The sequence below is a fragment of the Ursus arctos genome, unplaced genomic scaffold, assembly GCF_023065955.2.
Source record: "Ursus arctos isolate Adak ecotype North America unplaced genomic scaffold, UrsArc2.0 scaffold_26, whole genome shotgun sequence".
Taxonomy (NCBI): domain Eukaryota; kingdom Metazoa; phylum Chordata; class Mammalia; order Carnivora; family Ursidae; genus Ursus; species Ursus arctos.
This window is the reverse complement of record NW_026622941.1, coordinates 33,076,242-33,101,892: the sequence shown is the minus strand read 5'-3', so window position 1 is coordinate 33,101,892 and position 25,651 is coordinate 33,076,242. Positions and strand designations below refer to the sequence as shown.

General features: G+C 38.5%; 1 protein-coding gene across 2 annotated transcripts in view; it reads right to left on the bottom strand.

The window, feature by feature from the left end:
- Positions 1 to 25,651, bottom strand: part of PDZRN4 (PDZ domain containing ring finger 4) — a 339,737-nt gene that overhangs the window by 58,481 nt on the left and 255,605 nt on the right. For both annotated transcript variants that reach the window (XM_026502091.4, XM_057318835.1), the window contains one exon: positions 1,359 to 1,615. In XM_026502091.4, the coding sequence (XP_026357876.3) occupies positions 1,359 to 1,615 (257 nt within the window). The remainder of the gene's footprint in view (positions 1 to 1,358; positions 1,616 to 25,651) is intronic.

Sequence of the window (25,651 nt, the reverse complement as noted above, 5' to 3'; positions counted from 1 at the left end):
CCTAACCATGCCAAATCAGCTAATAAATGTTGGCTGTTATTCATTCAAGAGAGTGTTTATTGGAAGGCTACTCTGTGTCAGGCCGTACTCACAAATAGTAAATACTTGTTTGCCTGGGTATTCTTCATCTCCTCTTCTAGAAGGTAGGTAGTGACTTTATTTTTGTTCCCAGTTTTATGACCAGCACCTAGTTCCAGTGCCTGATAAAGGGGGATATTTGATAAGCAGTGGCTGCGTGGATGGAGTCCTAAGGAAGATAAACAGGGCCCTTGCCCTCCTGGAACTTGAAGTTTCAAGGAGTGGTTTCCAAAACACGGCTGTACATTAAAATTGCCTAGGGAGATTTCTGAAAAAAATTCCGGTGCTTGGGCCTCACTCTAAAAACTCCTTTTTAATTGGTCTGAGGTGGGATTCAGACATCGCACTGATACCGCTTTTCAAAATTCCCAGGTGATTCTAATAGTACACATGTGGACCACGGAAATGAACCTAACAAAAGCCACTAAAGGGCAGGGAAGTGGCATGATCAGATCTGGGTTCTACAAAGTCCAGAATGGATTGTGGTAGGCAATGAAAATGCAGCCTAAAGAGACTATTGTTCTTATAAATCAAACTCTCCCTAATGGTTTGAATAGTTGCTTCAAAGCTCACAGAATAAAATATATGGGGCAAAACATACTTCTTCATAAAATAAGACTGTACAAGTAAGATTATTTGAATAAAATCTCTCGACCTGCCTCTACATTAGATAAAAAATTGGGAAGAAATATTCCTTTAACAGATCCTTACTTCCCAGCTCTTATACTTACACACTGACAGCCAGAATCTTTTGTTGACATCTCAATATATCACGTAATTGCTTTCTTTGGAGAATTGCACTTTAATTAAATTAATTTCCTAGCTTTTCCTTTAAAGAAGAGAAAAGCAAGAGTGAAAGAGAGAGAGGCGACCCACAGAGGAGAACAGAGTGCCAACATGCCACTTCTGTGTCAGTCTTAATAAGGTTTTTGGCAGCTTTGGTGAGAAACGCTATTTCCCTGACCAGTGCTCACAAGTAGCATGAGGCTTTTGATGGCTGGAAATATGAAGATGAACTAATCAGAGCCAGGATTTTTCACTGCTCCTCAGCAAGCATGATTCCTAACGTGAAACAACTGTGCAGGTCAGGGAAAGTAGCTAGCAGGGACAGCTGAGAACTAATTGGATGGAGCCACGGTGGAGACGTTTTCCAAACAGAACCGAGAGCCCTGTCTCTGCAACTGTCAACTTGCTAGCGTGACTGATTCTCTCCAACACTTCCTTGAAATGCTGAGTGAAAACAAATAGGGCTTTGGGAAAAATGGCAGAAAAAAAAATACCTGTCTGAGAGCAGGAATGGACAGATGTCTGGCACGGGAGGGGTAGGAGGCCGAAGTTTGGCCAAAGCCATGATGTGCTCGAAGGTGATGTCTGTCTGAGTGCTGGCGTCCATGAGCTGCACTTCTGGGGCTGTTCCATAGGCTGGTTTACTGAGAGGTGTTCGTCTTAGCACCTGGACCACAATGGGCTCCTTGGCATTTCGAAAAGCTTCCACTGCCTCTTCATGGGTGGCCTTTGAGAGATCTTTCCCATTGACCTGTGAAGATAAAAGGACATTGCTCATCTCAGAGGAAAGAACAGAGAGGCTGTCATCATAGATTAAGAAAAGGCGGGGAGGGTAAGTTTAAGCCAGCTGATATGAAGTTTGTAAAGCAATATTTAATCAGACACTGACATTTATTGAACTCTTCACCAATACTCGGAAGTGAAGAAGATTAGGAAAACACATTGCTTCTTGTTTCATTAGGAAGCATACTGTCAGGATCATTAGTAAAGATTTAACAATTTAAATCACACCTTGGCCTCAGAAAATATTTGCCAAAATCTGCAGATAGGTAGAAATGTTAAGTATATCTTTTTAAAAAATGTTCTATCCATCTCTTGGTGGGATTGTCAATATTTAATCAAAGTCTGACTGGCCTGAAATCTAATTTTGTGGGTATTGTCCAATTTCTTTCATAGTCACCATTTTAAAATCCAAGACCATGTTATTGTCATGTACATCTTATTCTAAATCCTTGCTGTTCAAGTGAGGTCTGTGGACCAGCACCATCGGCATGAGCATAAGAGATTATTAGGAATGCAGGATCCCTGGCCCTATCCCAGACCCGCTGAATCAGAACTGGCACATTAACAGGATCCCAGCCGATTTACATGCACTTGAAAGGAGCACTGCTTTAAAACATCTCTGAGTATACTATGTTTCTTTGGATCTTCCCCTGTTTTAATTTATACCAATTTATGACTCTCCAAAATAGCCCTGGACATAACAGAGAGGGACATTTGCCTTTGCCCCCTGTCTTTGCTTCTCAGCATGACCAACCACTGTGTGACTCTCCCATGCTTAATTATCAAGAGCCAGTGCTGTTCTCCAGCCTTTGCGGCACTCCAGACACCCACACACTTTTCTAAACACCCTTTCCAGCGGCACTACACACTGCTCTCAAATAGCTATCGATTTATTTCTCTAAAACCAATCCTGATAGCAGAGTCCCTTCATTGAAGTTATTTTAATAAAGGCCTACAGCATTCTGAAATATCTTCACAATTCCCATCCTCGATGAATCAATAATGTTGGCTTTTGCAAATAGGAAGAGATACTTGGGGGCACAATACTGTGCTTAAAACCCCTGAAATTATACCATTTCTAGACAACTAAGCCATCTGCCTGTTGGGGAGGCTCTGATAACTGCTATGCACCAGCAAATCCTTAGAGATCCCTGGGTGCCTTAAGAAGAAGCAAAGGGAGTTGCTGAGTTGCAGTCAGAGAGCAACTGCTGACATCAAATAAGCACATTCTCTCTCCCTGAGTAGACAAAGGATATGTGTGTGCTCAGAGCAAGTGTGGGGTGTTTGGGGGTAAATGATACAATGCCAGGTAGAAATCGTCATGTCATGTCGAGACAGGCTTAATGACCTGGAGGACCTAATTTACTCAATGGACCCTGAAAAAGTTAATGTGCCTTCAAAAATTGAGCAATTAAGTTTCCTCACCAGCAAAATATGTCCCAGTACAGTTCTTGGATCACTAGTAAGAAACTTCAGTAGAAGATACGAATGGTTATCTACCAGTGTGCACACACTCACGGATCTGTACATTGTCACTGATTCTTTTCTCTGCAGACTAAAGTTGAACATTATTGCTGCATTTGTATTGGTACAACCTTGGAATGTCTGGATGACTTTGGGCATATGGGAGTATGTGAACGAGGGACATCAGTGGACACATTGATTCCTTGAGCTGTTGGACTGGGGCACTTTGGGCTGGGGTCACCACTGTCTCCCCTGAGGATGTGTGATCAGCAGATGGTAAGTGAGTCTAAGAATGGAGAAACACAACCTAAAATCTAGGCTCTCATGTTGGCTGGTGTCATTCTTTATGTCTCACACTGTGGTCAGTATTTCAGAACTCCAGAGTTGTAGAAGATGGTCCAGTGGTAGACAAGATTGTTTTGCCAGAATCTCTGTGGTAGGGAGAAACTGCCCTTCTTCTGCTTTATTGTGTCCCTTCAATTTAGTGAAGATCCACTCCTGCATAGTCTTCTATCCTTCTCACTCTGAAAAGAATTCTTGGTCATAATCTATAAGCCTTGCATTTAAAGTAACCCCTAATAGTGATAGAATGAAGGAAGAGAGTGCCCTTGTTGAAGGATTTCAAGCAATACCTGAGGGTAAAGGGAAAAATAATTTGTGGTTAGGGTGTCTTCCAGTCACACATTAAATCCTTCTAATGCATAAATTGTGTGTGATTAAGTAGTAGACCGACTAATGCCATTATCCTATTTCTTCCTCAAGGTGGCTCAGCACCTTGCCTGCAATGCAGTCTTGGTATTCCTTTGTTTCTTACTTGTTTAGTGATTTTCAAAGCAAGAATAATTTTTAAAAAGTGAGTTCCTTAGTGATTACTATTTCTGCAAGATCCAGAAAAGTGTAACAATTTCTGCAGAAACATAAAAATTACCGAAGAGTGTTTTAGGCTGTGAGATAATTAGTTCTTATTATAATGCTCAGTATATGCAGACAATATTAGTGTTCTTACAGCAAGATCAATAGCTATTGATTCTAAGACCTGTACATTCATTCATTTACAATTATAGCATTTATATGCAAATTTCATTTTTTGCTTTAAGGACAATCAAATACAATCTTAAAAAAGGACACTCAATATAATCGCGAATATCTTACTTCCCCATTGGGAATGCTCTTTTCTTCCAGTTATCATGCAGCTGACCTCTATTTTCATAAGCTGTTTAATATCTCTCAAAGTAAAGAAGTCTATGACCTTTAAAGGCTCTACTGTCCCACGTGATCCCTTAGAAAATGTAAGCACTGATGATACAAAACACTTCTTTTTTTCACTTCACTTGAAGTTCATCAACATACTGTTAGCCTACCAAAAGGTCACCATTTTATAAATTATGCCTTTCACAACAACAAAAAAGAATAGCTTAATTGGGATTTTTCTGGCAGTTGCTTTGTTCAGTTATCATCAGTTGCAGCCAGGAAGATGAACACTGGGAGAATATCTGAGGTTTTACTCCTACAGAAAAAAGTTTGTAGTAAATTGACAAATAAATTAATAGCCCAAACTCATTTTTCCCAAGTGGCCATATCCTAAACCAACATGGTCTCTGGTATTCATGGTGCCTTATCCTTAACATTCTATTCCTTTTTCTTCCCTCCTTCCCTTGCTTCCTCTCCTGCCCATCCTCTCTTCCCTCTCTGTCTCAACCTTGCTTTTGTACGAACTACATACAATTTTTATATGTTTTGTGAAATGAGACAGGAGATGGAGAAGCCCTCTGTTAAAGGTATCCCACCTAATGTAGGTAGTCATGGGTGTAGACCCCAAATGTTCTGGGTGCCTAGTAAAAGGAGGGAAGCAAAAATGCCAGAGGAGTAACAGGGAAGGTGATTTTCAGGGGGGAAAAACTGAATAAAAAGAGTTGGGAGCAAAACTGATGGGAAGAGAAGTAATTTGAAAATTAAAAGAGAAATATGCATTGTGGGGTTTGAGTTTGAAGTGTACATGCAGAAGGGTTTCGAAAAGGCTAGCGATTTAAGCACGGCATAGAGAAAGAGACTTTAATGAAGCTGTTGTTGAAAGGCACAGGTGAGAGGTTAGAGTGTCATAATAAACACAAGTCTAGGAGAAAATTCCCTCTAGTACTGTAACATCTGGCATGCTGATAACAGTGCTCAAAACGGATTCGGTTCTGCCACTACCGTGAGACTAGAGTATAGCAACTAGAATATAACTGAAAAGACTCACACGATCGCCATTTGACAAGGGACTGACAGTCCCAGACTGGGACGACTGGGCTCTCCAGAGGTGACTAGGCCACCTGATAAATGAGAAACCAGTGCGTTATGCCCCGAAAGAGGTATCAGAATTGGCCACAGCACCAAAGATGTCAATGGTAAAAGTCCTAGGATAAAAAGATTGTCCTCATCACAAGGAAATTTGGGACTTGAAAGCAGGTGGAAGAGTAGCCTTAATCATGTCAAACTTGCCACAGCTGTAAGACATTCAGATGAACAAATGGATGACTGGGGACTAAATGAAAAGCTGATCATGGGAAACTATCCTCTGGGAAGGTTTCCCTCTTACCCTAGCACTTACCAGTTGACAAGCTGAAAAATACACAGATCTGAAAAAATAAGCATCTTGTTCCTAAAAAGTTATTTTCCATTATATTGATGGGGATAAGGCGATAGGAGAAAAGTAGTGGCTTTTCAGCAATCAATGCAAAAGAAGTGTGAATACATTTGTTGTGGCAGATGGGCTAATTAATCCATAAGCAATTTGTGAATGTTAAGTAAAGAATATAGCTTTTCATATGTAAACCATATCACAGCAATGTTTGATGAGGCTTCTGTTTAACGAACAATCTACCCTTTTGGATAAACTGCAAAATCTGGGCCACTTGTCAGCAACCTCCCCAGAGTGATTGGTGGCCTCAGCTTGGATACGAGCTGCGCTACTTTGATTATTTCTCCAAATCCAGCCACATGCAAAATTTTCTTGAGTGTCAGAAAACAAACAGGCTTTTCTTTTTTTCCTTTTGAAGTGCAAACAAGTGCGTGAGTAACCAAGTCACCCTGGTGAGTTGCCATTTCCAGAGTCAGCTGTTTGGGAATGATGAGGGTTTCCAAATCTCTGTTTCCTCTTATGAAAAATAAGGCCTTTTATGCACCTGTGCCTTTCATGGGAGAATACATATAAGAACACTCAATAGAAGAAGTGTAGAATACCTAAGATTATGAGCAATGGATATAGCCCAATTTCAAGTCGAGAAGTATAAAGCACTTGAATATTGCTTGTTTTCGTTTACAAAATTTTTATTCATTCATTCATTTATTCATTTGTTAATTTTCAGCTTTACTGCGGTATAGATGACAAGGAAACTTGTAAGATATTTAACGTGTACACTGTGTTGATTTGATATATGTATATATCGTTAAAGGATTATGACCATCTAGTTAATTAACACATCCATCATTTCACGTATTGATTAATTAGTTTTTTTGGTGGGAACACGTAAGTTCTACTCTCTTTGCAAATTCCATTATGTAATACAGTGTTGCCAACTACAGTCACTGTAGTTTACATTTAGATCCTCAGACCTGAGCAGTATAATTCCAGTTGGGCATGCCAGTTTGTAAGAGCTCCCCCCCTTCACAAACAAATGTGGAATTAATTTTGACTAAAGTCCCTATGAGAATGCTGATCAAATTCTCTACCTGATAATTAAGGATGTGTTATAAAAACATGTTCTAGTAACATTTTATAGAAGGAGGAAACAATATTTAAATTACTGCTAAAATGTTTGGTATGGAAGAAATTTAAAATAATCCAAACCCTATACTCATTAACTTGTCATATATAAATTTTAAGGAATTTAAGCATATGATTTTTTTCTGAACTTTGGTATGTTTGCCTCTGTGTGGACATCTGTCATATAAATTAAGCATAGCACAGTATAAAAATATTTAAACTGAAAAGAACACACAGAATAAGAATTATGCAAAATTATATGAAGAAAACCTAGTAAGAGATTGACTAAAATTAATTTTGACTTTTTAAAAAATGTTATTAATGAGCAAAATAATCACTGGTGGGTTTGTGGTAATTTTAGAAGATAAGAATACAAGAAATGTTAGATGGCATTAAACTGAAAGTCTGAGTAGTACAGTGTTCTGCTTTGAAAGTGCTGTTACTGGATTTTGGGAAGAGAATAAATATGTAATTATCACATCTGATAGAATAAGCAGATTTACCCAAAAGTGATCCTGGGGTTCCTTTTGGCTTATTTGGACTATGAGGGACCAGTAGCTTCATTTGTGGTGTGTGGGAAGTGTTACAGCTTCCGGTGAGCTCCAGAGTCCCCCAGGGCTGGGCAACTGGCTTTCCCAGCTGAATGGAAGTAACTAACTCCTAACCCAGACATTCTGAACCTCTTGTAGTCTGTTTCCCTACTAATAATGTTCCCAAAAGAAGAGCGAGCCACAGTGGGTGGGGATCTCTGGAATAGAGACCTAATGCATGTCTAACCAGTTCAGGTCCCCCAGTACTCCTGTGCTGCTCACCCTGACTTGTATGTTTTCCCAATAAAGACTGTTGCCTAACCTATATAACTTGTGATGTTGTGGGATTTGTCCTTAATTAATCTTTGTGTGACATGATACACATTTACAACCTAAGAAATTGAATATATTAAAATGTTTATATATAATAGTAATGAACTGCAGACCCCTAGTAACCCAAGGAGATATCTAGAAAGCCTGCTGTTACATTTAACCAATTGACTGTGACACTGAGGTCACGACTGTAGGACAGTATGCTACTTCGTGATCCCTTTTAAAGCACGCTTTGATGGTGAGGTGTTTCTGAATGCAAGCGAGACTCATCTCCAACTTTTCTTATTAAGATATTATAGAACCATTCTTTGTGAATTTATCACAACTATGCTTGGCTCAATTTATAATTTTGGTTATGGGATATCTTGGGGATGCATCATTCATAATTGCATTTTCCCTCGATTATCTTTTGTTTCATTTTTTGTATCCCTTTCTCCGTATTCTGTTTTTTTTTTTTCCCTGAGGCTCACTGCCACATTCTTCTCTTCTAAGCTTTCCCATTTGGAAGTGTTTATTCATATAATTTTTTCCTCTTATTAAAGAACAACCTCTTTATAAATACATTTTCTTTATCCCCTTATAAATATATTTATTTTCTCTCATATTAATGAAAGAAATGGAGCTATCTGCTCTTTGGCATATGAGCTGGTGGTTCTTGGTTGGTCCATCAGACGCACAGTCTATTCCTCTCTGCCCAGCTCAGTGCTCTGGCACACTGACCACTGTATACAGCACCACTAGGCTCCCAGCTTCATGTATTGTCTGGTTGAGTTAACGGTAAGAGAGCTAGTACTCTGTATCTTTATCTAGGCCCCTCTCCATCTGGCTTTCAGGACACCAGATCTTGCTAGGTTCTGTTCACATCCCTCATTTACTTTCCTCTTTCAGGTCTATGGGCAGTAAGGGCTTCTCTTTCTATTGTGATTCCTACATTCTTTTTCTTAACTCTGCTGACACCTCCTAGAAGCTGTTCCCTCATTAAACTCACTTCCATTAAATCCTTCGAGTGTGCCTTCCATTTCCTTCTGGGACCCTGCCTGATACAACTACACATAACCTCGTCTGAGTTAAACAATAACAAAACCAAAAATAAGGCAATAAGTTAAACTTACCATCTTTCCAAATTAAGTTCACTACCAAATTAGTTGCATCAAATATAGAATTTCAGTGTCTTGGATTTAGCAGAAGTTGCATTTTTAAGGGAGAACGAAAATACAACTTTCATTGAGATTACAGAGAAAATTTAAAGTATTCACATGTTTGATGTGCACAGTTATTTCACAGAATCTCCCTCAGTTGGTCTTTGTCTAGTGTTTCTCCTTGATTGGGTTCAGGTGTTTTTTTTGTTTTGTTTTGTTTTTTGACAAGAATGCCTAGAAGTGGTAGTGTATCTTTCTCAGTCTATCCTAGCAGGAAGCAAATAATATGGATTTGTCTGTTACTGGTAAGATTAACCTTGAGGACTTCATGAAAGTGGGGGAGGGGGGAAGGAAGAGGATGAATCTAAACCAAATGGAATGTAATATTAAAATTTGGGGAATCTAGATGAATGGTATTTGAGAATTACTTGTACTATTCTTGCAACGTTTTGATAAGCCTGAAATAATGTTGAAATAAATGTTTCAAGATCTTGCTGTGTTTTTTACTAGCTAAAAACAGATTCATGTTGTAATCACTTACAGTTAAAAATGATTATAAGGTAACAAAATAAAAATTATTAAAAAAATAAAATAAAATGCAGCAAAAAAATAAATAAAATACCCCAAAAAAATTATAAGGAATTGTTGGACACAGAGTTTGTTTCTGGATTTGCATATCTTTAGAGAAACTAATTCCCACTCTGCGCTGAATGTCTTCTTTTCTTGTGCATGTGCACACACACACACACACACACACACACACACATCCCTACAGCAAAAAACACAGATTGGTATCACCAACTTTACCATTGTCATAACAATTCATCTACTGAGTATCACCTGAAATCCTGTTCTCCTCCAAGCTGAGCTATTTAAAAAGATAGATGGCTGCCTTCTGGCTAATTGTGGGAGCTCTTTCATTACTATAAAAAGACTTTTTATATCTCAAGTGACTCTATAAGCAGTGAATAATGACCTGAAGTCTTTGGAGGAGAGTCCACTGATAAAATGGTAGGATAACAACTACTTACTGACCTTTTACTTCCTAAGATAATACTAAGCTGATGTAGCTGATTATTAATAAACCTATCCATTGAGTTTTGACACATCAGATCCAAGTATGTTAAACTTAATGAGAAATTCTCATGTAGTCATAAAATTATCTGCAACGGGCCTAAGGGTGTAAAGACATAAGGCATATATAGGGCAAATGCTTTTAAAATGAACTCAAATTATTTCATTGGAAAAAAACTTCATCATAATTAAATGACCCAGATCTTCTTTTAAAAAATTACTATAAACAGCATCAGTAACTGAGGACTTGGAGAAATTCATCTTTTATGTCCACTGAAAAGGAGGAAATGTGTTCTTAGCCCCTGGATAAGAGCTCTTGGTCCCATTTTTTGTTATATGGATATCAAGAATATAACCTTGGGTCTCAGCCACACTAGCAAGATGCCAAAGAAGTGCCAAAAATAACTACCTGTTTAGTGAAAGGAATAAGTGTCCCACATAGCTACTAATAAGGGACTAAGGAGGCAGTGCGCTATTTGTAACATGGCATCTGTCATAAGAACATCAAAGATGCCAACAACATCTTCACCAGAGTCTTGCTGTACCCTATCTATAAAAGTGATTCCAATTTAAATGCTTCCATGCAGAAAAACATTGTGAGTGACAAGAAACTGACAGTTTTGTTCAGTGTTATAGTTTAAAGGCCCCAAAACATGCTTGGCACATACTTGATACTCAATAAACACGTGCTAGATTTTAATATATTTCTCTATCAAAATCCATGTTAAAACAAACGTGACTGTATTTGTCATTAAAGTTATCTGTGTTTACAGGCAAACTGCTTTCCTCTCACTCCCACCTCCATGGAGCAGCCCAGTGACCCATATGATTCCATTTACCTGAATATATTGTCTAAACTGAGTGGCATACAAAGGCGAGCCTCACTCATAAGCTCTGCTCATAAGCCCCACCCATTGTCAAAGTTGTACCAAAGAACACGATGCAGGAAGCATTCAGAACTGGGATCTACAGAGTTTTCAGTATTAGCTGTGTCACTCTAAGTTATTTAAACTCTCTGTGCCTCAGTTTCTTCATCTGGAAGAGGAGATACTAATACCCCTCACAGAGTTGTGGATAGGATCAAATAAATACTACAGCTAAGGCAGCCGACGGAGTGATATGATATTGAGCCATGCTTCCTCCCTCCCTTCCTTCCTTCCTTCCTTCCTTCCTTCCTTCCTTCCTTCCTTCCTTCCTTCCTAAAGCTTGAGTGACAGAGACTAGGTGATTCTCTGGAGATATGAGCTAATACCTGTGCTTAGAGTCCGTGCAGTGACAACAACAATACTATCAGTTAGCACTGAGTGAGCATTCGTAACGTGTCAGGAACTGGGTGAAGCACTTGGCTTATATGTTCTGTCACACCCAGCAACAGTCATGTGAGCTAAGTATTTTATCCCCATTTGAAAGTTGTGGAAGCCGAGGTCAGAAGGTGTGATAGGCTGAGTGAGGGAAGGCACCTGCCCTTCACAACCTGTTAGGGAAAAACAACGCGTATATTTACAATTGTAAGCAAACTCGTAAAGAGCGGAAATAAAGGTACTAACAGCGTTCTGTGGGAGCACAGAGAGCTGACTATGCCCAGGAGTACAGGGATTTGATGTTTGACTTGGGTCTTAAAAGAGGAAGAGTTTCATAAGTTGCAAAGAAGGGAGAAAAGAAAGGAAACTCCAGGTAAAGACATGACAGAGCAAGTCTTCTGGGAACCAAAGAGAGATCTGGTGTGACTACGGGGGATTTCGGTAAACATCTGGCAAAGAGGTGGGAAAGAAGGCTCTGATACAGATCCCAGGGTCCTGAATAGGCCATGGTAAAATATTCGTTTTACTTATTTATTATTTTAAAAAATGATTTATTTATTTGACAGGGAGAGAGAGAGCGTACACAGAGGGAGAGGGAGAGGGAGAGGGAGAAGCAGACTTCCTGCTGAGTGGAGAGCCCCATGGGGGCTCAATCCCAGGATTCTGAGATCATGACCCGAGCTGAAAGCAGATGCTTAAATGACTGAGCCATCCAGGTGTCCCTAAAATATTTGTTTTAAACAACTCCTTTCATTGGAAAAGTAGCAAGGTCTCATTTAGGTTTGGGGAAGATAACTCTGAAGTCTGCGGTGAGAAGTAATTGAATCGAAGTAGGGAAACCATTTAGGACGTTACTGGGGAAAATGATCAGTGCCTGGATCAAGACAGGACCGCACGGATGGTCCAACTGGAAGAGGATGGACAGGGGTGTAAAATAGTGTTCTGATCCTTTCAATCATATCTATTCCAATGAGACCTATCAGATTAGCAGATTGTTCAGCACAGCCTAGCCTCGGCTTCTCTTCCAATTGATTAAGTCCACACCGTAAGGAAATACAAGCTGGAGAAGTTGAATTTTAAGTAGAAAGGCATAAAGGCATTCTAAATAGAGATCGCCTATCCCCATGTAGACCCGTATTTTCCGTGATTATCTTAAAGCTCAAAAACTACCTCTTCCAATTTTCTGAAACTCTTTCTGGCCAGTACCCACACAGCCACGTGGGTAACTGTCTTACCAAACTGCCCCGCCCACACACACTCACAAAATCATACACCAACACCTTTATACTTTCCAGGGTTTTCTACCCGAATCATTTTTAGCTTTGTGTGTAATATAATCTTAGAAAGATATTTTACCCAAGTGAATACATAGGAATTTTGGAAGATAGGGATTAACACAAGAAAGTGGAACTTGCATGATATATAACTGTCTCTTTCAATATCAGCATCTCTGACTTAGTGCCTTGAACATGAAAGGTGTTTTACACCAGTTTGAAAGGACAGGACAAAATCTGAACAAAGCCATCAACCGAGGAGAAGCAGGAGGTTTAAATCATTTTCAACAATCAATTCTGCCATTTAAATTCATTCTGACACTTGTTGAGCTCAGTCAATGACATGAAACTACAGAAAAAAGGCCAAGTCCCCAGGGAAATTTGCAAGCTTCTACATCCGCAAATAAAGCCACCTGAACTTGTGCCCATAACCTTCCTAACACCATGCTTCCGACTTCCTCAAATTTACAGGCTTTGAAAAGAAATATTTTGTTCCATATTAACAACAGAAAAGATTGCTGCCTAAGGCAAAAGATGAAGTAAATGTATTTAAAATAGCAACTGATGCTATTTTATATCAAACAGGTGGCGTCTGCACCAGTAACGTCACTGACGTGGCTGTCTCTAAGTGCACCCTGAAATGAATAATAAAGACCAGAGCAGTCACAAAAATTTGTTAAGGGCTTCCTATTTACCACATGCTCTACTCAGGGCTATCTGCTACTAGAGGTGGAAAAATATCACACTCATCCTATAGATAAAGAAACTAAACCTTAACAGGTTAGGCAACTTGTTCAAGACCACACTAAATACTAAGTTTTAAAAAAATCAAGATTTTTCTAAAAATTCCTATTAATAATTTTTTTTAAAGATTTTATTTATTTATTCGACAGAGATAGAGACAGCCAGAGAGAGAGGGAGGCAACACAAGCAGGGGGAGTGAGAGAGGAAGAAGCAGGCTCACAGAGGAAGAGCCTGATGTGGGGCTCGATCCCACAACACCGGGATCATGCCCTGAGCCGAAGGCAGACACTTAACCGCAGTGCCACCCAGGCGCCCCCCCCATTAATAATTTTTAAACATGCATAGGAGTTTTAGCATAGAAGCTCTAAAAATTGGACAAGAGGATTGGTGGGAAATTTATTCTTCCATTTTCTTTTAGTAAATAGTTCCTAAGGTTCAAATTAAGTAGTGAATGAACTGTAGACATTCATGAGTATGGATAATTGTCTTAACTTATGTCCCCTGGACAAGAAAACTCGAGGTGGAAAGTGAAAAAATGTTTCTGCAAAATGAATAGGCTGGAAAAGATGCTATCCAACAACCTCCTCAGTTCTAAAAAATCTATAAACAACATGCAGAAGCAAGAATAAGCACTATTCTTTATATAACCGCAGACGTTACTTAAAACTTTGGTAGAAAGAAACCCCCTTCTGCTTTTTTTTGTGTAAATGAATCAGGTAAAGCTCAGACAAGGAGGTGATTCAAAAGCCTGTCAATCTGTTACTGAACTTTTACCTTAAGAAACCATAAGAGACTCTTAACTATAGGAAACAAACTGTGGGTTGCTGGATGGCGGTGGGAGATGGGGTAATGGGTGATGGACATTAAGGAGGGCGCTTGTAACGAGCACTGGGTGTTATAGGCAAGTGATGAATCACTAAACTCTACTCCTGAAACTAATACTACACTGTACGTTAATGAACTTGAATTTAAATAAAATCTTGAGAGAAAAAAAGATCCCCAGTTCAAGACCCAGCCTTGCTCACATGTCATGTGATAGTTAATGCCTCACAACAGTTCAGCAGCCTCTGAGATGTGATGGATGAGTTCTCCAGGTGGAAAAGACCACCTGGGCTCTCCCATGATTTTACCTTAGTGGACACAGTCACGAGTGATTCAAACAGAAAGAACTTCTGCAAAATAGCATCTGGGCCACAGGGAGAGTGGTAACCAACTCCAGGCTTTGGGGCTGAGTCATGTATGAAAAATCAGCCGATAGGATTTGGGTACACTTTTTGAAAACTGTTTCACATGGCTCTATGTCTCCTTCTGGAAGCAAATGAGACCGAGTAATAGAGTGAATGTAACTCTGCAGATAGAGTCATCAGATTTTTTAAATGTAAATTGCCACAAATATTTTTCTACACTGATACTGTTGACTTTATTTCCCTTTGTTTAGAAGAGTGGGGAAGAGGGGCAAATTTTTTTTTTTATAAATTTAGTTCCTTCAAATAATTAACATCTGTATGCTTTTGAAAGAATTTTCAGCAGAGGAAACAATCCTGCAAAGTCCCAGTAAAAGCTCTCCATTGTTCCGCATCTGCACAAATTACCTTGCATCTCCGATGATTTTATGTACATTTAATCACTAAAGATTAATTACATGGCATATGGAAATCAGTGAAACACTGAAGAGATAACTTCAGTTTAAGTGCACATGCAGCTAACTTGTGGCTTTTTAAAACAATTTTAATTAAAAGTACTAGAAGAATCATCGGGCTGAAAATATTAGGAGCTCTGGGATGGATGAGCTTAGCATAGCTAATTAATTGTATATTTAATCAAAGCAGCCTTTGGCTGTAATTAATAATCTATTTTCCTCTGGTAATAAATATTGTAGTTCTGTAAAACAGAATTTATAATTTCCAGAATGCCATATGCACAGAAGAGTGGGACAGAAAGCAAGCATTTCCACACCAGCTTTCAAGCTGAGGGTGATTTTGTTTATTTAGAGGGGATGTTGTCTATATCTCTTTCATTTGCTTTAAATGTCATCTCACGGTGGCAGCTTACAAATAGCGACCCCGGAGTGACTTGGACATTTCAAAGGGGTAAAGAATAATTCAAAAAGAGTCTCTAGTAGAATGCTAAGTGAAATCTGATTTTTCTTGCACCACAAAGATCTCATACTTCAGAGGACTTTAGGTAGCTCTATCTTAATATGAATGCTAGGATGGCAAGTCTCAAGTCTCCGCTTTAAACAGTTCCTTCCTTCATTTCCTTTTAAATGGCAGAGAATCAGATTTCTACCACCTGCAACCTGCTCAAATCAAAGAGCCATGTTGGAACACCCTCTTCCTTATGATAGTGACTCATGAGTATCACACACACACACACACACTCACACACACACAGACACAGACACACACACGCACACACCCTCTCTGCTCGTCAAGATTACATAGCATATTTTTGTTCTTATGACCCTTTCATTAATTTTTGAGAGAAACTCTCTAACAAGAGGTAGTCATCTGCTTTTCACAGGATCTAAGATTTCTTTCGGCTTACAAGCAAGATTTCAATTTCAAGAGTTTTGCATATAAAGGAGATATCATAATAAATTAACAGATAACATGTTAAATTGACTTAGGTAGGTTTTTCCTAGGTTTTCCCATCTTTCCTAAAGATGTTTGGGTATATGAAAATTAACTATCAGTTTGCCATTGATGCTTTATATTTTAAAGATTTTTACAGTAGCATGCAGGAGTTCTAGGTTGCTGAATATATAAATATTTAACTCAAAAAACATTTTTAAGATCATGAGAACACACATTTTTGTATGCATCTGCTACAATCGCTTGATGTACTAATCAATTCATAGCATACGTTCCATTTTTCTTGGGGTTATGTGGTCTTCATATGAATATGTATGAAGGAAACATATGCATTAGGTTATTAAAATTATATCAAGTGAAAATATTTTTATTCAGACTATACTGGGCATTAATAAAGGTCTGGAAACCAGATGAAGAAGAGAAGAAATCACAGAGATAAAAATTTGCCACCATTGATATTATTTGATCAAAAGTAGTTCTTATTAAATACACAATGACATCTTCAGGGCTTAATCAGTGTATAATATAACATGCAATTTCCAAAGAGAACAAAAGTGTTAAGGACAATTTTTAAAAAAATGACAAGATAGTTTTTTCTTGGGGTATCTGGGTGGCTCAGTCAGTTAAGCATCTGCCTTTGGCTCAAGTCATGGTCCTGGGGTCCTGGGATCGAGCTCCACGTCTTCAGGATCCCTGCTCAGCAGGGAGTCTGCTTCTTCCTCTCTCTCTGCCCCTCCTCCCACTCCTGCACGCGCTCTCTCTCTAATAAATAAGTAAAATCTTAAAAAAAAAAAGATAGTTTTTTCTTCTTAGAAATGTGACTAGTTAGTAGCTCCTGACATAGGTCTTCTCAATGTCCTGCTAAAATTATCTATGAAGGCACAGGGAAGAAAAGCACACCTGGACACTGAAAGGCAGGTTCTGTAGTTCTCTTACTTGTGCCAATTTTCACAGAAGTTTTCCTTTCCTGCTTGAACCAAACTAACAATTCAGACAACTTTCTCTGATGATATATATGGTACTAGGATAATATGGGCATGTGTGTGTGTGTGTGTGTGTGTGTGTGTGTGTGTGTGTGCGCGTGTGTGGCTGAACAGTGACCCACTGGTTTCTTACAAAAGTAAAATGGCAGATGTGCTGCTCACTCAGTAGGGAAATCTCCAGACTAGGGAGTGCCCATACTTCCCCTGAAACATTCTGTGCCACTCACACTACCAAAGCCCACTCTGCTCTGTCCTTCTGGGACCCTCAGAAGGTTATTCTAATAACTCAGACCTGAGGGTATGTCCTGTTGGGGCTGAGAGAAGACGACTCTGGGAGGTGTGATCCCACCAACAGGTAGGTGGTGGGAATTTCTTGAAACGTGTGGGGGAGATTCACACAGCGGAAGTTCAAAGTAGAGGATCTTGGAGGTGGGACATTCCTAAAGAAAGGAGAGTCTAGAGACTCAGGTGAACTTATGAGATGATGTACCTGTGGGGCCGGAACCTATGGACTATAACTGTGGAAACACAGAAAGTACATTCTGAGAGTCTGGGTTGCTTAAACAGCATATGAAAAGATACTGATTTTGATGTACTGTGTGTTTTAATACACAAAGGCAGAGTAAAGTATAAGGGGAAAGTATGAAGGTTTAGCCCCTGGTTTGGTTCCAAACTCTACCCCTTAGGAGCCATGTGACTTCGGATTGATCACTTGACTTTCCTGAACACAAATTTCTTCATCTACACATTGGTGACAATAATGTTTTAAAACAACTGTAAAAGCTGTTACAACAAAGTGGTGGGAAACTATATAAAAAGTAATCAATGTGTGAGCTAGAGTAGGAATTCATCAAAAATGTGGAAATTATATATAATACTTTATTATCTACACAACATTCAAAAAACGTTCTCTACCCAATGTTTATCAGTGAGTGATAATTATGGCATATTTAGACATGTTGAGAAAGAACACTTGTGAGATTTGGGGATGAAACAAATTTGAAAAAGTAAATCTACACACAATAAGAACATTGGATTGGTAGAGAACTTAAAAATCCCCATTCTAGACCATATGTTACCAATGTAGACTTGAAAAGTCATGTAAGCTCTGGAAACATAGTAAGTTTCAAATACAAAGCTCTGGAAACATAAGTTTCAAAGAGATGAGGGTAGTTAGTGCCTGATATTCAGAGTCTACTTAGCAATTTATTAATCAATTGCCTCACCAACATTTATCTCACTGCTCACGGGAGATTTAAGTATTACCCACATCTTAAATAAGAGGTAAATATTGGTTTAATTGATTTTAACCAAGGTCATACAACAAGAGGTAAATCTGGGATTAAAAGCCTTGACTGGCTCTCAGCATTCTTTTTATGCCACCATGAGACATTTTTCCTTTGTTTTCATCTGTTGCCTGGATTAATTAACCACTGTATAGGATATAGAAATGGCTGTTAATTTAAATCCAAATATTATGCTCTTGGCAAACTACTTATCAAAGAAGGCAATGATAACAAGACAGAATCTATGATTGATTCTCAAGTTCTGATAAGTATTGTTGAGTTAACTAGAAACCAGAGTATAGATAGAACTATTGGCTGAACTTGGCCCTTGTGAAATATTCAATTCGGTAATTTTTTAAAAGCTGAGGATTATGGGTAATTGATGTCGCTCTGAAACATTCACTAATGTCCTAGACTTATCAAATGACAGCTTCACAGAGTAAGAGTTCTATGTCGAAGAGGAAGAAATTCAGCAAAACTTCCAAAATTTGTGAAGTCTCAGTCTTTCAAAATAAAATAAAATAAAATAAAATAAAATAAAATAAAATAAAATAAAATAAAATAAAATAAAAAATAAAATAAAATAAAAATAAAATAAAATAAAATAAAAAAATTTAGACAATGGTGAGTTGACGTCCTTTCATTGCTTGAATTAGACACTGTGCGTAAACTGCTAAGTTTCCAAACATGGAGGTAAGTTCCATCCACACCTACTGCTCCGTTACCCCCACAATTACTATAATACAAGATGCACACGGAGGAGCAGCTGCCAGAAATGATCTCCAAAGTGACTGGATGCTGAACAGCATGGCAGCCTTCAGCTGGGCCTTCTCAACAGCGACATTACCGGCGTTTGGGGCTGGACTTCTCCGCTCTGCTGGACCATCTTGCGCGTTGGTGATGTTTAGCGGCCTCCCTGGGTTCCACCTGCTCGATGCTAGTAACCTCCCCGCACCCACCACCACCACGCATGACAACTTAAAATGTCTCTAGATGCTGCCATATGGATAGAAGGGTGAAGTCACACTCAGTTGAGAACCACTGTTTGAGGGTTCATGTCAGTGGTGTTTTTCTTCATTAAGGTTGAAGAATGCGGGGTGTCACAGAGAACTGGGTTTATTATGAGAGAACTGAAATGCTGCAGGGCATAGAACCTGAAGGATGGGAATTTACCTCTGTTTCATAGATTATTTTTCTCATTTTAAAATTATATATATAGTCATGTTTTAAGAGGGGAAAAAATGGACCTGGAATATATCTGAATAAAATAGCAAGCCATATTATTTAACAAGGCTCTAATTACGTTTGTTTTTTTCTCCCATTTAGGAAACGTTAAGTGTGATTGTTGGGGTTCTTCATTATGGCACTGTCCTCATGTGGGGACTCAGAGGCGGTCACCTGCCCCTCGGCTACTCTTTGTCGGATTTTGGAAGCTGTGGTTAAAGTGGAAAAATCATGTTTTGTCAGGGATAGCCCTATGACACGAATAGAGAAGACAAGGATCCCTGGATTCCAGAAGACCTGCTGTGTGGTTATTCTAATAAATACTGTGACTGAATAATTTTTTCTGTATAGATCTTATTTTCTATTTTTACTTAATTTATAATTTCTTCTAAATTTACTTAATTTTTATATATCGTCCTCAAGTAGGGAGGCCTACATAGGGTTATAACAGGCACCTTAATAAATAATAGCCTAAGCATTATTGATATGAATTTAAAAACTGTTTGAAATTCCATATCCTCTTTCTTGAAATGCTCTGCTCCACGTTAATTATCTGAATGCTTCACTGCCTTGCTGACTTGGGGGAGGGTTTAGAATGCTCCATAAAGGAGTGGAGAAGGGATGGCAGAATATCCTTCAGCAGGACTAAAAGGCTGTGAAACATCACCAGATCAACAAGAATACTTTGTAACATTTGTGTTGGAAATAGTACTTAACTACTTAGAGCTTTTGACATGACTTCATATGGTTATTTTGGAGGCTAATAGAAAGAAACATAGTAGACTTATTTCTTATTCATTCACTCATACTAATGTATTTCTTTCAACGTTTCAAAAAGATACATACATATGTATTTTCTAAAAGGCTATAAAAGTCAATTACTACGTTTCTCCAACAAGGAACTACTTTCTCAATTAGAACTCCCATTTGAGAAAAGGCTCATCTCTTAGCTGGTAGGCATTCTCCGTCCTACTTCATTGGGTGGTTGGACATGACACAGCAAAGCCTGATGAAATGTGATGAAACTTGTGCTTTGTCCACACCCATTGCTTTCACTGAGATTTTATTTGCTAGATACCAGGGCTTCAGATATTTCTACTGGATGTCCAGAGATAAGCCTTATGAATTACATTATAGGGTTCGTATATAACCAACTCTGTAAATATGTATTGTGCATAATTAGCTACTTTTTGGAAACCAGCACATTTTTAGAGTTCACAACATTAGACATTTTAATACATATGGTTGACGTTTCCCTGCTTATACTATTTCAAGTTTTAGGTCTATTTAGAGTTGGTTACAGTAGACTAGAAGGCGAATGATGTTATTAAAACCCAAAGCTAGCAATTATAATTTAAAATACAATTAGATGTTGAGTCCTTTCTAGTGTGTAATGTTAAGCTCCTGTCAAAGAACTGGGAATGCTAACTGAAACAAACAAACAAAAGAACAGAAAATAATTTTCCTAAATCTGAGGTTAGTTTCCTCTTCCTTTTTTTCCCTTCAATTTTCATTCATGAATTAAAGAAAGAAAGAGAGAAAGAGAGGAGGGAGAGAGAGGGAGAGAGAGAGAGAGAGAGAGAGAGAGAGAGAGAGAGAGAGAGAGAGAGAGTACTGAGCACCAGGCATGTGCCAACAGTTTTAGGCACTGAGGTAATATAAATGAATAAGACAGACAAAATCCCTGACCTCATGGAGTTTACATTTTAGTGAGGCAAACAGGCAATAAATATAATAAATACCTCAACTACTGGTTAAGTGCTATAGAAAGATAATTATTTAAGTGTTATGGAGCAAACAGAGCAGCATGAGGAGGACTGGGGGAGGGGAGCTGTAATTTTTCTTTTTGAGGTCCATGTATGTCTCAATGAGAAGGTGCCAGACATCTGTGCAGAGATTTAATTAAGAGATACAGAATACTAATATATCTTTCTGGAGGAACCCAAGGAGAGAAATAGCCATTGCAAAGGCTCACAGGTGCAGTGTTCTGTTTACTTGTGGACAGCAGGGGGGAAGGGACCCGAGGAGTGGGGGGGGGGGGAGGATGGACAAACTCACAGTAACGGACACATACTGGGCTACTGTATGGACCAGGCTTTGATCCTGACTTGTCTTTCCCAGGAAGCTTTCCCCACCTCTCTTACGTTGGTATCTTGTCCCTCTTTTTATTCTCCACTTTCCCACCTTGGTCAGTCTGCCTCCTTCCTCTGCCATCATCCATATTCTCCCAGCTGTTGCCTTTTCATGCTATGGTAGTTTCTCTTGCAATCTCTAGATAGACTGGGCACCCAAATAATAAAGCCTCATTCACTGAGCTTTTACTCTGTGCTGAGCATGATGCATCAGACACAATCTTGTTTAATTCATTTTTTGCAATAACTCTCTTAGATCGGGCATTATTACTACACCTATTTTCCAGATAAGAAAAGAGATAAAGGTTACATATTTCTGTTTATGTTGCATAATAAAGATTTGTAAGCAATGGGATTTGAGCTCCAGGTGGGTTAACTTCAAATCTAAGATACATATCTGAAAAGTTATATTTTTCCTGGTTTTTCTATCTCTAACTTAATTCAAGAAGTATTTCAAACAGTAGATTTAACAGAATAGGAGTCTTACCAAAGACTTACCTAATTTGCCAGTATTAGAATAGGCCTTGGAAGTCACTCTGCCTAACTTCCCCTCAGTATCTGAATTTCCTTGATAGCATCTATGCCAAGTGGTCATCTAGGTGTACACGAACACTTTCAGCAACAAAGAGATAAAATAATGTTTTTTTTTTAAATAGCACTATGTTAAAACACAGGTCCATGATATTCCATTATTCTGCCTTACATAAAACTGGAAACTATGGGCCGTGACCTTCTACATAACATTAAAAGTTGAGTTGGTTTTCTCTTCTCTCTTCTAAATGGTATTTTGTCTTAGTTTATCTCATCAAGTGTTACATTTTAAAAATATTTTAATAACAAACCTTTACATATACTTCTTTTTAAGTTTTATTTTTGAGATTAAGTTGTAGCAAAGGCAGATATAGGAATTGCTAAACAGCCTTGCCTTTAATTCTATTTCAAAGCAAACACAAGCAGTAACTTAGGAAACAGGTGGCAGTAAGAATAGTAACACGTCTAGTAAGTCCTGGCGTGCCGGGAACTTCCTGACATGCCATTTCCGTACCGGAATGACTCCACAGGGTCAGTCCGTCTTTAGCATCTAGTCATCTTGGGACAAATAAGGGGTACAGGCTGTTTGATTTGGCGTATGCCAAATACAGAATAATGCAGTTTTGCCTGTCCAGAGATAGGCTTCTCCCTGTTCCCTCAATAGCTTCCTCTGTCTGGTACCGGAAACTCCTCCCTTCTGTCCCTACCCCCAATTTCATTAAAAAAAAACCCCACATATCTTGTCTGGGAATAGAAACATATTAACATCCACTGCACGTTACTACAGATGAGTTAATCAAGTCAAGTAGTGTCAATGCTAAGACATTAAGAAATCTGGATTCGGGATAAGTACATTTTTCCAGGAGGAGGTTGAGCTTGGGAAGAAGGGGTCAGTTTTGAGGCATGAGATATGTGCTTAGGGGGTCAGACTTGAGGAGCACATAGGGACAGGCTTGGATGGCCAGAGGGAGGTTACGATCTGAAAGAACACAAAAAGTCACTGGCGGACTGGGGTGTGGGTACGCCTGACCTGCCATATTCTTTTCTCTGGTGTTTAATTGTCGTATGATGATTTCAGAGTAAAATGCCAATGTGCCCACAAAGAACATTTAAACCGAAAACTTCACCTTAGAGTTAAGGAAACAGAATCATAGGGGTTCGAGGGGTCCAAAGCCATACAGTCAAACTTGTAGCAAATCTGAGTAATAGAAATCTACCTGATCTTTGGACTTCCTGGCTTGGTCAGGGTTATATTAAGTGAGACAAAAATATGGAAAATAATAATTCTAATAGCTCACACTTATTTAGTACTTACTAGTCATCGAGTGTTAAGTTTTTTTATAGGCAATTACCATGTAATCCGTAAAAAAGATCCTCGTGATGGGATGATCCTTCTATTATATACTTTTTGGGTGGGTGAGAGACGCAGCAATTTTAAGTGATTTATCTCAAATCACAGAGCTAGTTCACAATGAATTAGAGTTTGAATCAAAAGTCTGAATTACTGTACTAAAATGAGGAAAGGCCCTGAGGTTGACAATATCAAGTTACTTGGTTGCAATGGAAGAAGCCAGCAAATGTAGATGACATCTTCAGTTCTGCAATTTTGGTTAAGGTAGGTTCATGGTCAAAAATCCACATGGATTTGCTCTGATCTCTTAGGATTATTTGAGTATTTCCAAATATGTCTTCTCAATTTCACATTATAGTGGGGCAAGAAAACCTACTTATAAGGAATAACGCTCTTTCAATTTTGCTACAGGACACTCATTAAGTCCTCTATATAATACAGATCATTATTCTCTTTCTTTAAAAAATAAGTTGTTTGGGGCACCTGGGTGGCACAGCGGTTAAGCGTCTGTCTTCGGCTCAGGGCGTGATCCTGGCATTCTGGGATGGAGCCCCACATCAGGCTCCTCCACTGGGAGCCTGCTTCTTCCTCTCCCACTCCCCCTGCTTGTGTTCCCTCTCTTGCTGCCTGTCTCTCTCTCTGCCAAATAAATAAATAAAATCTTGAAAAAAAAAAAAGTTGTTAAACTTTCTTGATGGTTCTAACAAAAAGAGCAGGAGCTTACACAGAAACTCTTGAGTGATTTTCATCTCTTTAGATACTTCAAAAATGTATTTTTTTTCAGAGTGGGAGACAGAATAAAATTTAACAAAAATAAAACATGAGCATGTGGAAGTTCCTTTGAAAAAAAATGAGCCCCAAAGATTTAAACGAAAGGGATATAAGTCCAAATGCCAGATAGAGAGGGCTTTATTCAGATAAATGCAATGTGTATGTTACTGGACTCTGAATTAAGCCACAAAGAATTCCTACTTGATTAGTTGTTTATTTTTTTTCTTTTGAGAGGACATATCAGGGCAAAGATGAGATGTTTTAATAAGCTGCCCAAGAACCTCTAAGAGACAGAAAAAATACTAGCAGATAAAAGCCATAATGTAGGGATCCTGACAAGAACCATTAATTGTCACTGTGTTGCTACCATTTGAACTCATACATTCGATTTAGTCTGAGTTCCTGCAAGATCTGGGAGGATCATTAAAAGAAGCTTGAGGCTAAGCACAGATAATAGTAGTATTTTAATATTCTTGATGCTTTTACAAAGGAACAGCATGTCATACATCAATTCTACGCACTTCTCTGAAGCTCTCTGGATGAGGGGTGGGAGGAATCTCAGCTACCCTCTCCCTTCTCCTCCCCAACTGCTTCAAAAAAAAAAAAAAAGAAAAGAAAGAAAGAAAGAAAGAAAAGAAAGAAAAAAGAAAAGAAAAGAAAGGAAAAAGAAAGATGTTTAGGATGCCGCTCTTCTATAGAAGTCCTAAGGCACCATAAGAATCCAAAGAAATCTCAAAAGAGGCACATTATTTTTCATTCTTTTTGAGATACTTCTCTTTGAAGTCTCATGTAAGCTCATTGAGAGAATGAAAATAAATTGCTACTTTTTGGATAACCTTAAAAGACAAAATTTAAAAATAAAGAAAATTCCTAAACCTTGGTTATAGAGGACATCTACTATCTATACTTTGTCAAAGAGGACAAAATATAAAAGAGAATAGTTCAGAATAGTTAAAAGCTCAGCCAAAACAGAGGCTGTTCTTCAGATTCTACATAAATTATATCTCCTGAAAAATTCTATTTCATGGCTGCTTCACAAATATTTTTTATATATATGTCAAATATATACATTTAATGTCAAATATATATATATTTAAAGTCAAAATAAAGTTTCTCAAGGAGTTGTTTTTATGTTTATATAAATAGAAATAATTGTGTAATTTTGAAGACTTTAAAAACCTCTTTAGTAGCATTGATCCTTGCCTAAACTCTGAGGGATGCCACGATTTCCCCACTCCTGCTAGGCAGCCTCACTGTCAGAAACCAGCCCACTTGTACTGTCCCCCTCTTACTACTACCAGATGTACTCCCCATCCTATTCAGGTTTGGTTTTTTCCTTCTCCACCTACCATTAAAATTTTCTGCTTTGAGACTCAGCTGAGGTACAATAGGACACATCCTGGCCTTGGCCTTATGAGATGGACTTTAATCTCATCTCTTACACTTGATTTTGATGACTCTCTAAGCCCTCTGAGCCTCAGTTTCTTTAACTGTTAAGGGAAAATACTGCCACTCTCACAGGATTGCT